At 53.2% G+C, this 13472-nt stretch overlaps 1 protein-coding gene across 1 annotated transcript in view; it reads left to right on the top strand.

Moving 5' to 3' along the window:
- The window catches only part of CFAP46 (cilia and flagella associated protein 46), a 90537-nt gene that overhangs the window by 30626 nt on the left and 46439 nt on the right, over positions 1 to 13472 (top strand). Inside the window, exons 22-26 of the mRNA XM_073793776.1 lie at positions 342 to 508; positions 8487 to 8670; positions 8995 to 9243; positions 10933 to 11017; positions 13152 to 13290. Of these exons, the coding sequence (XP_073649877.1) occupies positions 342 to 508; positions 8487 to 8670; positions 8995 to 9243; positions 10933 to 11017; positions 13152 to 13290 (824 nt within the window). The remainder of the gene's footprint in view (positions 1 to 341; positions 509 to 8486; positions 8671 to 8994; positions 9244 to 10932; positions 11018 to 13151; positions 13291 to 13472) is intronic.

The raw sequence follows: 13472 nt of genomic DNA on the forward strand, positions 1-13472 counted from the left end.
GACAAGGAGCCCCAGGTGGCCAGCGGCCCTGCCGTGTTCTCTGCACAGCGCTCCCAACAGAGCCGAGGGTCCCCTCAGGGCCCCTGAGTCTGGTCTCCTGGCTCGTCAGAGGGCAGGGCTGCCCATGTGGCAGGAACGCAGTGTGGACACTGGGACATTTGTCCTCAACCCACCAGCCCCACCCAGGCTTGGCCGCAGTTGGCAGCTGGAGCCTCAGCCTTGCAGGTGACTCGGCCTAGGCCGGGTGACCACTGGACCCATCCATGTGATGTCAGCCGTGAGCTGGCAGCAGAGACGCCCCCCACCCACTCACAGACGCCCCTCTCCCCCGCCACTGGCAGCTGGTGAAGATGGCCTTGGAGTGCAGCTGGTCGGACCCCTTCGTGGAGCTGCAGACCCTGACGCGGCTGACCCACTTCACCTACGTGGCCCGGGACCACGAGGCCACCATGGCCTGCTCGCAGAAGGCCATCCAGACGGGCATCAAGCACCTGCAGGCCTTCAGTTCGTGAGTCGCCCCAGCGCCCGACCTGTGTCCCTGTGGCGCGGTGCGTCCTCTGAGCCCGCCAGGCGGGGCAGCCTCACCCACTCGGCCCTGGAGCCACCCCGCCAGCCCCACGCCGGCCGGGGCAACGCCTCAGCTGCGGCCCCTGGAGAGCCGTGTTCAGCAGGGTCCCGAGGCCCCACGAGCCCCGCCAGCTGCGGGCGTGACGGGGGCTCAGAGGCCGAAAGGGCCGCAAGGCTCGACCGGCGGCCGCTCCCACAGGCAGGCAGCTTTGTTGAGTTAGTTTTGAGCAGGCGACTTAGGAGGCCACGTAAATTCGGAAGTAACTGAAGGGTGATTTCAGTGAAATGAAAATAGCCCCCCTGCCACTGGCTCCTCTCCGCCCGAGCGCTGCTGGCGGTGGGCTCTCCAGGGTGCCCGGGATGGCCGCAGGCGCTCCAGGCCGCTTGCTCCTGTGCCCCGGGCCCCATTCAGCTCGTGGGTAATCAGGGCTTCTGATCCTTCCGTCTTCCTAAGCAGGAGGTTGTTTTAAAGTTGTTTCTGTTGTGAGTATTTCTGCTGTAAAGACTGTTTCCCTTGAGGCTCTTCTCTTTGCCTTACTTCTGAGTCTATTTCCTGAAAGACAGGATCCTGGCCCCCAGGCCAGGAAGATACCCATCGTGGCCGCACAGCCAAGCTGACCGCTCGAGGCCGGATCCAGGGAGGCCTGGCCTCCTGCCTCTGGGTGATGGGAGTGGAGGCCTGAGCCTCTTCCGGTCAGGATCCCGGGGCCAGCTGCGGGAGCGCGGCCGACACGTCCCAGCAGCTGCTCTGGGGCCTGCGTGGGACACCCCCGTGGGTGTTTGGGGGCTGACAAGTGACCATGACCCGAGCTGTGGTCACCCGCCTCGCATGCAGCCAGGGCCACAGGCTGCTCCGAGCTCCCGTGGAGGCCCCACCCGCACCTCATCTGTCCCTGCAGCGGCTCCTGGGCAGGGGCTGCCGTGCCCGCACTGGGAGCAAGGAAACCAAGGCAGGCAGAGGCTGAGGCCCTGGCCGAGGCCACCCAGCAGGTGGAGGCGCAGCGGGGAGCCCCGGCAGCTGCTGGCGTGAAAACCAAGGCAGCTGAAGCAGAGGCTGGACGGAGCCCCCAGGCCAGCCCAGCATGTCTCACTGCGCCCACCCCCGCAAGGGGCTTTCCCTCGTGACTGCCTTTCCTCCAAAACGGAGGTGGCTTTTGCTCAACAATCCATCCTGAGAAGGACTTGGCTTCTGAAAGGCTTTCGAACGTCCTGCCCTGGCCTCACCGTGCAGCAGGTGGGGGCCGAGGGCTCCGTGACGGCCAGGGGGCCGCTGGCTCAGGTGCCCAGCCTACGGAGATGGAGAAGGCGCAGCGGTAGCGCACGGAACACCCGCCCCCCCCGGCAGGACATCTGATAGCAGCCAGGGACTCGGGGTTATTCCCGGAAGCCTCTGGTCCTTAGCACAGGGGTCCCCACCAGACACTGGTCTCCACCAACAACTGTAAACCTGTGCTCGTCAGCAGACGAGCCCTTCCGAGCTCCCCACAGCATCTTATACACACTCTCCAGTGTGAACCGAGGTTCCTCAGACTTTTGAGAGGCCCTCAGCTCTGAAGAGAAGACCAACGAGAAGAAATAGGGAAAATTACTCTGGAAGAAACTGTCAACTTTTATAATATAATATGTCCAGTTATCTCACCAGGAGAGGCGGGTTCATTCAGGAATAGCAGAGGAATTGCAATTAGGGAAATGCAAACTTCGGTGGACCACAGGAAATGTGGAAAACAAGGAGGGGGATCTTGCTTTTCTAGGAAAAAGGGGGAGTCAGGGGGGGCTGTGATAGCCAGAGTCCACTGGGGGAGTTGGGGGTCCAAAGTACCGAGGCTTCCTGTTGGCTGTCTGTGCCGGACTCTGATCGGCCGGGCTGTTGGGGGTGGAGGGAAGGTTCCTTCCTCCTGCTGCACAGTGAGTAGAGGCCCCTTCCTGTCTGAGATGTAGGCGAGGCCCCTTCCTGTTTGGGGTAATTGCGGTGCGTGGCGGACGTGGGACCTCCCTGACAGGCCTGGCCTGACTCTAGCTGTAGCTGAGGTTTCTGTAATTCATTCCACAGAACAGATTACATGATGATCAGAAGAAGTATTAAAAAAATAATAATAATAACGTCCAAGGTATTTGAGAAGATGCAGCATTTAGAAGTTAAAATGTGTTATGGAAAAGGAATGAGGAATAAAAGGAAAAGGACTACAGAGCTCTTCAAAATTAAAAAGGTAATTTCTGAAGTTGAAAATAAAGTCAGTGAAGGGCTAGAAGATAAAGTGTGAGGAAATCGTGCAGGAAATATATGAAGAAGGACAGAAGGAAATGTGACAGAAAAGCCAGAAGAAACAGTAGGAGGTCCTAAACCCAGCTATTGGAATTCCAGAAAGAGGGGAGAAAGCGTTCTTAAGAAAGGGGTGAAAAGCAGCAGCTTCCCTGAGCAGAGGACACCGTCTCATGACTGACCCTCCCACTAAATGACCGGCGAGAAGAATGAAGAGATACTCACATCCAGATACGTCATGGGGTCATCAGGTCACGGTAGATACGGAGGCTATCCTACAGCGTTTAGAAGAAAAGAAAAAGAAGAAGGAAATAGAAACGCATCAGTCTTCTCAGAAACCATCACTAGCAGCTAAAAGAGAGTGGAACGTTCTAAGTGGAAGTAGTTTTCAACATGTAATTCTAACTCACCCAAACTTTCAAGTATCCTGGTAAAGAAAGCTACTTTTAAACAGATGAGGACCTAGAAAATGTATTTGTCACACACCTGTTTTTAGAAAGTTAATTGAGGATACACTCCAGAAAAACAAGGGAGTAACCCAGAAAAGAGAAAGATGTTGGATGCTGGAAATGGAGATGCAGTCCAGAAAAGGTGCCCAGCTGCACTGCTTGCTGAGAGAGCCTCCTCGGCAAGGATGCAGGGGAGGGCCCTGGGGGTGCGGGCAGGGCCAGAGGAGGGCCCAGTGTGGTGGAGAGTTTACAGGTGTTGTGGTAAAGGAGGGAGGGAGAAGAGCCAGTTGGAAATGCCAGGAGGTAACAAAAGTAATAGCTTGCCTCTTCAGTGAGAAACACAGACATTATCTGGGTGTTTATTGATATTCCAGTGTTAGGATTAGCATTTTGACAAAGAAGGCTTATTTGTGGTTACCCAGTAAAATATCAATGTTACCAATTTTGACAGTACGAAAGTAAAGTAAAAGCACAGATAACATACTTTAGCAGCGGGAAGGGGGACGAGGACAGGTGGCGTGAGACCCTCATCTGAGAAGCTGAATATTCTGAGGTACAAAGATAATAAGGGAATTAAAAGTAATGCTGGGACCAGCTATATTCATAAGTTGGGAAAAGGGACTTCTGTAGGTAATGTTTAAAATTCATAAATTGGGAAATCAAGATAGAAGCCAGTTTTTTGGAGGAAAGCGTATACCTGCTAGAAGATAGAGCTGAAGACCTGGAGTCATTCCCTCTTGGGAATAGGACTGGGGGCTGGGTAGGGGAGTAGTTCTCAACCATGTGGTAGGTACCACTTTGATAAAAATTAGAAGGTTAATTCTAAAAGAAAGAAAAAGACTACATTCATAAAGAAAGAGTCGGTGTGTGAGGGCTGCTGCCTCGTCTTCTTACAGCGGAGTTAAGGCTGATTTCACTACTCGTTGCCGGCACCGCAGAGCTTGTCAGGGGACGGGGTGGCAGGGTGCCTGCTGCGGTGATGGGTGTGTGCCCCAGCTTCGCCGTTCTTTCCTCAGTGACCCTTAAATTAACTTTTATTTTAAAACAGCAATTCTTATAATAAAATAGGCTAAAAATAGAAATGTTTACATATGGTAACAGGGAAAGGGGGGGTCGTGCAAGACTATGTAAAAGTTTGGTTTTCACCTCAAGACCTTGGAGAACTCATTTGTAGACTGTTGCTGTCCTCTAGTGGTGGTCGGTGTCACTACTCTCAGTGGGGTCACCCCTACCCGGGCTTGACTGTGGACCTGACCCGTTTTTCACCACACTGAGGGCCAGCTGTGTCTAGGCCTGGAGCTGGGTGCTGGGAGGCTGGACAGGCAGAGGTGGGCGGCCCTTGGCTCTCTAGGGGATGCCGACTGCACGGTGGTCTTGCTGGCCCCTCAGAGCCCTGGACCCGGTCCCCAGTCAGCAGGATCCGCGGTCAACTTCAGCACCTGGCGTGTGCCGCAGGTGATGCACCTTTTTTCAAAACAATTATACATATTTCAAATTTTTATGCTCATGTTTTCTATTTTGCGAGTTATGTAAAGAAACTCAGTGTGGAATTGGTCACAGTAATTTTTATGATAGCATTTCACAGTAATAGTGAAAATAGTTTTCAGATCTTGGTGAAAAATAGTGCAGTTACTAATCAATTAGTATTCTCACCTCTGAGTGTGTAATTACCAGAATCAGGTTCATATTTATACTATTAATGTAAAGGAATATATATTAATAGGAATTTCATGTAGATCCCTAAAACAGACCAACAGAGATTACCTTTCTACTTTGTTTAGCACTTTTATTTGACATAATCATCATCACTGTTGGGTTTTTATGTGAACTTAAAAGTCACTTTTTCTACCAGTTCTGGCCATGACACACAGTGGATCTCATACTCTTGTGCTGTTTAAAAAACTGTAAAACTTGACAAAATACATGAAACAACTGCTTCCAGACAGTGGCCAACAGATGGCCCAAGGCCACGCTTCTTGCAAGAAGAGGCCATCAGAAGTGAGCCCCACGTGCACCCTCGCGCTCTGCCTGGGGGCGCGGGGCGCTGCCCAAACGGCAGCCCCGGGAGCTGGAGCCCAGACAGAAGAAATGCTCTCGGGAGGCAGAGACCACACCCTGGGGCTGCTGGGGCCTCTGGACTCCACAGAATGCAAGACGAGCGAGGAGGTTCCTGGACAGAGAAGGCCAGATCCCGCAGGCCTGGCAGGAAGCAGGCGACAGAGATGCCAGAGGCCCCGTGCTGACCCAGGAGAGTCAGGGAGCCCTTGCTGAACCGCCGGGGCATTCAGGAAGACCACGCCTTAGGGGCTGGGCTCTAAGGGCCACGCGAGTCTCGCCCTAAGACGCCTAGTCCAGATCTCAGTAGGATAAGGGTGAGCCACAGGTGAATCCACTGCCTGCCAGAATGAAACCCCACCTTCCTTGAAAGGAAGGCAACGTAATCCACACTCTCAGCAAGACAGCCCTCCATCCTGCCCCCCGCCCCCCGCCCAGCGTAACAGCGAACATCACCAGGCGTGTGGAAAAACAAGAAACTGTGGCCCATCCCAGGAGAAAAAGCAGTCAGCCGACTCAGACATGACACAGATGTTGGAATTAGCAGACGATGGATTTAAAACAGTTATTGTAAATACAAGAAAGGAAAGAAAGGATTTTAATGGGCAAATTGCAGGTGGTGAATTCCAACAAAGAAATGGAAACTCTAATTAAAGAACTAAGTGGAAATTCTAGAAATGACAAGTACAATCTCTGACATGGAAATATCAGTGGGAGAGCTTGACATTTGAACACTGGAGAAGTGATCAGTAACTCTGAACACAGGTCAGCACACTATGGAAACTGAAGCACAGGGAGAAAGTCCTGAAAAACGGAGGAGCAGTGCCTTGGGGACCAGTGGGCTAGAGCCCATGGGCCAGCACAAGTGCAGGTGTGGTCTCAGAAGGACAGAGGACAGAGGGCGAGGTGGGAATACGTATATTCAAAAATGGAATAGTTGAAATTGTTTCAAATTGAATTAACAGTATCAACCCAGAGATCCAGGATTTTCAATGAACTCCAAGCAGGATATACACGAGGGAAGCCACACCTATTTTTATTGTAGGCAAATCGCTGGAGACCAAGGTGACAAGAAAACCCTGGAAGGACGGTGGAAGGGGAAAAGGATGCATTGCACACAGGGAAACAGGGAGGAGAGGCGAGTTCTCAACAGGAACAATGTAAACCATCTTAAGTGGTAAAAAAGAAAAAACCCTGTCGATCGAGAATTCTGTATACACCAAAAATAGCCTTTGAAAAATGAAGGCAAAATCAAGCCATTTTAGATTAATTAAAACTAAACCATTTTAGATTAATTAAAACTAAAACTAATTTTAAGTAATTAAAACTAAGAGAATCCATTCCCAGAAGACCCACAGAACAAGAAATGCTAAAGGAAGTTCTTCAGCCTGAAGGGAGATGGTACCAGATGGAAACTCAGTTCAGGAAGTAGTGAAGAACGCCCCAGGTGGTGACTGTGTGGCTGAACATAAAAGGTTTTCCCCCCTTCAGTTCTTGAATTCTTTAAAAGACATACGCCTGTTTCAAACAAAAATGCATTGCATTGTGGGATTATTAACAAATGTGGAAATACAATGTGTGACAGTGGCAACACAGAGGGCGGGAATGGGAGAGATGGGGGTATCGAGAGCTCTTACACCGTCTGTGAAGTGGTATAATATTAATTCACCATAGACTGTGATTAGTTAGGGATGTATGTTGCAGTCTCTAGAGCAAGTACTGCGGAAACAATAAAAGAATTATACCTAGACATCCAATGGAGAAGATAAAATTGAACACTAAAAATATTCAATTAATCCAAGAGGGGAGGAAAGAAAGGACGAACGTATGGGACAGAAGGAAAGCGAATAGCAAAATCGAAGGTTTAACCCAAAACCACACCAACAGACCCGTTAAATGTAAACGGACCAACACTCCAGTTAAAGTGCAGAGTTTATCCCACTGGACCCAAAAAGCAAGACCCAACTCGAAGCCATTTTCAAGAGACACTCTTCAAATACAAAGACACAGGTGAAAAGTAAAAGGAGGGGGACAGATGGCCTCTGCGGCAGCAGCTGCAAGAACGCCGTGGGGCTGGAGTAAGGCTCCCAGGATGTGCGATCAGAGGTAGAGAGGCGTTTCACAAAGATAAAAGGGTTCCATCAGCAAGAACACATAAACGTCTTAAACGTGTATACACTTAACAGCAGAGCTTCAAAATTCAAGAAGCAGAAAGTTCGATACAGCCACAATTACAGCTGCAGATCTCGACATTCCTCTCTCAGTGGCTGATAGAACAGAGTAAGCCGTAAGCATATAGGTGGTCGCCATCAGCAGATCACCCAGTTGTCACTGACAGACTCTCCCCAAGGACCACGTCCTAAAGATCCAGGTCTCCAGGACAGCAACGCCAGGGCCCAGCGGGGCCAGGCTCTCCTCCACCTCCTGCTGGGTTGGCACGCCCATCCTGGGGGACGGGGCCAGCCTCCGATTCACCCCTAGAGCATGAGCTTGGCCGTGCCCTGCAGATCCTTGTAGGCGGAGGGACAGCCTCTTTCTCCCCTAGACTCCTGACGGGCAGGGTGGCGGAGCAGCTGGCTCCTGCAGGTGGGTACCTGCCTTTGGGGCCTCCCAGGCCATGGCGGGGAGGTCTACCCAGAAACCAGTGCTTTTCTCCTAGAGTAAGCCTGGTGCCCCCTGAGCCGAGTTGCAGGGACGTGCGTGTGGTTGTTACGTGCACAAGCCACGGCTTGGCTGAGAGAAGAGAGCTCGCGGCACCCTTGACGTTGCTGAGTCTAAATTGTACGTTCTGAGCTCTCAGCGCAGAGCCTAGGCCCCCTGAACAAGACGTGCTCTGGGGCACGGGGAACGGGGCCCCATCGCTCCGGCAGGGCCCGGCCTCGCTTGGGGTGGGCGCCTTGTTCTGCTGCTGCTGCCGCACAGGACACCCTACGTATTAGTCATTCAAACATCAGCTTATGATTCTGTCTCGTGGTTCTGCGGGTTGACTGGACTCAGCCAGTTAGTTCTGGCTTGGGGACCTTCATGACGTTACTCTGGACTCCCCAGGGCTCTCTCCAGGGGCCGGGGTGGGGTGTCCCCAGGGCTCTCCCCTCTCGGCGGCACCTCCCTCCCCTAGGAGCCTCCTGGGAGCCGTGGCGCTTGTCTGTCTGCAGGGTGGAGGCTGAGTTGGTGGCGGAGATGCTGAGCACCGCAGCCTGCATCCAGGGCAGGAGCATCATGGATAACCTCAAGGGCTGGAAGCAGCTGCGCCTGACGGCCGCCAATGCCTTCGTAGAGAGTGCGAGGTGGGCTGCGGCCCCCAGTGGCCAGGGTCGTCGTGTGCGTGGCGCGTCTGGGGTGCGTGTTTTGGGTGGGGACGATGGTGCCTGCGGGGCGTGGTGCTCGCTGGGGACTGTCCCCGAGGCCGGCCCCTCCCCCAGTGGCCCTGTGACCAGGGTCATCGCCTGCCCCGTGCGGTGACACCCACCTCACCCCTGGGTGCTCCCGGCAGCCCTGAGCGTCTGAGCCAGGACGGGCCCGAGGAACGGGGAGCCGGAGCTCGTGAGCGGGTCACGGCGGGGCTGCCCTGAGCAGAGCCCGTCCTGGTCCTGCAGAGATGTCTTGGGGCCCCACCCCTCCCCTCGGCGCCTATACCTGTCCAGGTCAGACCTTCCCTTCCAGGTTTGGGGGCATCGCGGGGAGCAGCGCCCTGGTGATGCAGGCCGCCCGACACTTCTGGAACACCTGGCTGCCGCTGCTGTCCTCTGCGGTCAACAGGAAGAAGTGCAAGAGCGCCACTCAGGAGGTCATCAGCATCATCAACAAGACGGAGGCCAGAAAGCAGGTGTGCCCTGGGCCGCCTCTCGCGTCCTTCCTCCAGCACGGTGCGCGAGGCTCCCGAGGAAAGACGGGCCCCGTGGAAGCACTCAGGCAATGAACACGACGGCTGCATGGGGGACAGGGGACGCTGACACCCGTGAGATCCCAGCGGGGCAGGCGGGGCGGCTCCTGGCTGCGCTCAGGGCTCAGCTCTGTCCTCCCCCATCCCTGAGGGAACCCTAACTCAGACCTAGAAAGCGCCAGTAGGAAAGGGGAGAGGAGGGAGGGTGGGGGCGCAGACCCACTCAAGGCCCAGGGAGGTTTTGCCTGACAGTGGACAGGCATCTGGTGGGCCTCGGGGAGTGAGGCCTCCTTCCCCCTCCGCCGTCACCCAGGAGTGCGGTAGGTCGCGGCCCGGGGACCTCCCTTGATCTGAAAGAGAAAGCGTCAGTCTGTCACCTTTGAGTATCACGCTAGCTGTGAGTTTTTCATAACTTTACTGTGTTGAGGAATTTTCCCACCACTCCTAGTTTTCTGAGAGATTTTGTGATGAAACGTTTTTGGATTTTGTCACATGCCTTTTCTCCATCAGTTGAGCTGATCGTGTGGTTTTCTCTTCTGTCCTATTAAGGCGATGGGTTACACTCCTTAGGTTGGACCAGCCTTGTGTTCCTGGGACAAATCTCCCTTGGTCGTGGTGAATAATATGTTTACTGTGTTGTTGGATTTGATCTGCAATTCAGCAACTTACTCTGTTGAGAATTTTTGCATCTATATTCATAAAGGGTATTCATCTATAATTTTCTTTTCTTGTGATGTCTTTATCTGGACCCCCTATCAAAGTAATGCTAGTCTCATAGAATGAGTTAGGAAATGTTCCTTCCTCTTCAATTTTTTGAAGAGTTGAGAAGGATAAGTGTTATTCTTTTTGTTAATGTTTGGTAGAATTCACCTGGGAAGCCAGCTGGTCCAGGAATTTTCTTAACTGGAAGGTTTCTGATTACTGATTCAGTCTTTACTGTTAGAATTTTGTTGCCATTTTTTATTTCTTCTTAGGCAATTTGAGTGTTTCGAGGGATTTTTCCGTTCCTTGTAGGCGATCTCATTTGTTGGAAGACAGTTGCTAGTAGGGTTCTATTATAGTTCTTGCTATCATTGTGGGGTTGATAGTACTGTTTCCACTTTCATTTCCGAGTTTAGTTATTTGGGCTTCTTTCTTCTTTTCTTTGCCAGTCTAGCTAAAGGTTTGTCTATTTTGTTGGTCTTTGCAAAGAATCGATTTTTGGTCTCATTGATTTTGTTCCTTTTATTTTCTATGCTCTAATCCTTAACATTCCCTTCCTTCTGCTAACTTTGGATTTAGTTTGTTCTTTTTCAGGTTCCTTAAGGTGTAAACTTAGGTTGTTGGTTTGAGATCTTTCTTCCTTTTCAGTGTCGGCATTTGCAGGTGTAAACTTCCCCCTGAGCCCTGCTTTTTCGTGTCCCATAAGTTTTCCTAATGTGCTTTTGATCCTATTGACTCAAAGCTATACAACCGACTTGTCTGCTTCGTGTCATTGTAGCCGTAGACTGTGCTGCAGGGCTAGTCTGTGCGTGTGTGTGTGTGTTTTAAGGTAGTGAACCTTGAACTGGAGCGCCTTCTCTTACAGGGGAAATGTGATTCCACTTTTTGTGACTTAGTGTTTCAGAAATTTAGCCGCAGCTTCCGTAATTCAATGCTGAACCAAATGAAAAGCAAACTGGTGAAAGAAGAAACTGCAACTTTCAAACGTCTGTACTGTTGATTTGTTTTTGCTTTAGGAAAAAGGGAAGACGCTGCTTCTGCACCAGTGGCCCACAGCCGACTTCCAAAGTGGAGGGACGTTGGAAGGGTGTTTTCTCTCAGGTTTGTAGATGCAGGACAGACAGAGCCGCAGACATGAGGCCGGGCAGGGCCTGGTGTTGTTAGATCCCGAGCCTTGTGTAGAACAGGTGAAGTCGTGGCAGTGACCACGGGAAATGCCTGCTCAGCCCTGAACTCGGGCAGGCACGGTGAGGGTGAGGGCTCCTCGCGAGCAATCGGGGACCCCCACTGTAAGCATGAGGAAACCCCCCAAGCCTAGGTGGCCCCCCAGTTCAGGGCCACCCTGCGCCCTCCCAGGCAGCCTTGAAATCTAGCCTCTGGGTTTTTCTGACAGGTAAATCACACTTTTCCATTTCCATAAAAATGTGGAGATATACTTCTGCGAAAAAAAGTAGTGACCTTAATAAAATAAAACATATTGTATAATTTATTTCTAAAATAAAAAATGATTATCTGCTAAAAAATTATCATCCCTGTTAGCGTAAGGGCCACGGTGTGTACTGCAAAGCGTGCATGTGTGGATTAGAGCCGTGGCCCTGCATCAGGTGCCTCAGAGTCTACGAGAGAGAGAAACTCGATTTAAAATAGTGAACAAAGATGTGACCGTGTGTAATTAAATACTGAGTTGAACTCTAGACCCCCAGGTAAGATTGTTTGCTGGTGCCGCAGAGGGAGATGCAGACAGCAGCCCAGACCCGCAGGACTGCAAGGGCCAGCGAGGAGCCGGCTGCTTGGGGCCCCGGCACCGCCCGGAGCGCGTGGAGCCCGTGTGCGCTGTGCTCCCCGCGCTGAAACATACTCAGCTGAATGGTCTAGCAGCGTGAACAATTCAAGCCATAGGAAAAAACGGGAAAGTAGAATTGAGCGAAGCAACGCTCTGAGGAAAGACTCCTGCCTAAAGTTTAGAGTGATCAAAGAGGCACACTTTCAAAATACGTGAAAATTTAAATAATGAGAAATGAGAAAATTAAAAAGTAAACACTGGAAAAGTACTGGCATCAAATTTAGCGGCTAAATGATCCATTTCTGTAATGCACGAGCAGTTGCATTAGTCAGGCTACGAGATGCCACACTGCAGTAACAAATGGCCCCGATGGCTCAGCAGGTGAACTCGCATGGGCAGTCTCTCCCTGCTCATCCGAGGCACCGTCTGGAATTTCTGGCAAGCGGGGTTGCCACGTCCAGGGGCATGTGGCCCTGCTGCCAACCAGGGGGTGCAGAGCCCTGACTGTAAGAGCCCTCACCACCGCGGCGTGTGGTTCCGAGTTGGCCCGGCCGAGATGAGAGGAGGAAAGCACGCTATGGAACCCACGTTCCCAAGTGTCAAGACGTTGACCAGTTTATCTGGTCACGTGCCTCAATCCCCCTGCTCCTGGGCACCTGTATTCCGTCCCAGCGCTGGCAGTGGGGGGCCACGGTGAGCCCTCAGGCCCTAAGTGGTGTGAGTTGGTGCTGTCCTCTTAGCCAGCAGCCGGACAACATGCCGGCAGGATCCACGGGCGTGTTCACCCCTTTGCTATAACGATTCAAAAACGGGAAAGAGAGCTACACGGTCAACGAGGTAAAACAGGACAACGTGAGTGTCTGGCACCAGGGGCAGGGGCTCTGCTTTGCTGGACGGCGCGGCTGAGGCGGCCCCTCGAGCGGCCTGGGGAGGCTGGTGGGGAGAGGCTTCTTCTTTCCTGACGCTCCCATTGTTTATTTTTAAAATTACGGAAGAGTAACGGGAGTTTCCAAAAGGGAAAGGGCTTAGAGGACTGCGGGGCCCGAGAAAGCCTGGCGGGGTGGGGTGAGGGGCAGCTGGGGGCACCTGGTGCAGGTGAGGCAGGTGGGGGAGGGAGGACAGCAGCGCAGGTGTCGCCCGGGAGGAGGCCCTGAGCCTTCAGTCCCAAAAGGACTGATGTGTTTCCCACGATCGGGTGCTCGAGGCCCGGCCCTGGAAGGGCAGCTCTGCGTGTGTCTAAGGGACGCAGATGACGAGGTCCTGTGGCTGGATCTCCACGCGGTCCCACCTGCTGTCCGGCTCTGCGGCATGAGGCCTGGGATGTCCCAGACAGGCGGCCGTGTCCCGAGTGCTCCCTGGGGGCCTCCCGGTCCTGTGGACCCCCAGCTGCTAGCACCTCCATCCCCAGACCCCCTGACCGGCGCCCCTCCTGAGCCCCCTCTCCCACCGCAGGGGCCGAGGATGACCTGACGCTGAGGGCCGCGCTGTATGGCCTGCTGTTCCACAGCCACGCCGACCAGCATGACTGGGAGGGCTGCCTCAAGGTGCTGGACGAGGCCCTGCAGGTGCTGCCGCGGACGGCGCACCGCCTGTGAGTCCCTGAGGCCCCCCAGGGCGCCTCCCCTCCCCGCGCCTCCCCCCCAGGGGTACCTTCCCCTGCAGCCCCCCAACAGGGTGGCTCCCTCCTCAGCCCCCCACTCTCCCCTTTCCCCTGGTGACTTTATTTCCCTACCAAGAAGTCAACACACGAAGGGAGGGGATTTAAGCCCAACA

This window comes from Tursiops truncatus, chromosome 16, assembly GCF_011762595.2.
Source record: "Tursiops truncatus isolate mTurTru1 chromosome 16, mTurTru1.mat.Y, whole genome shotgun sequence".
NCBI classification, from domain to species: domain Eukaryota; kingdom Metazoa; phylum Chordata; class Mammalia; order Artiodactyla; family Delphinidae; genus Tursiops; species Tursiops truncatus.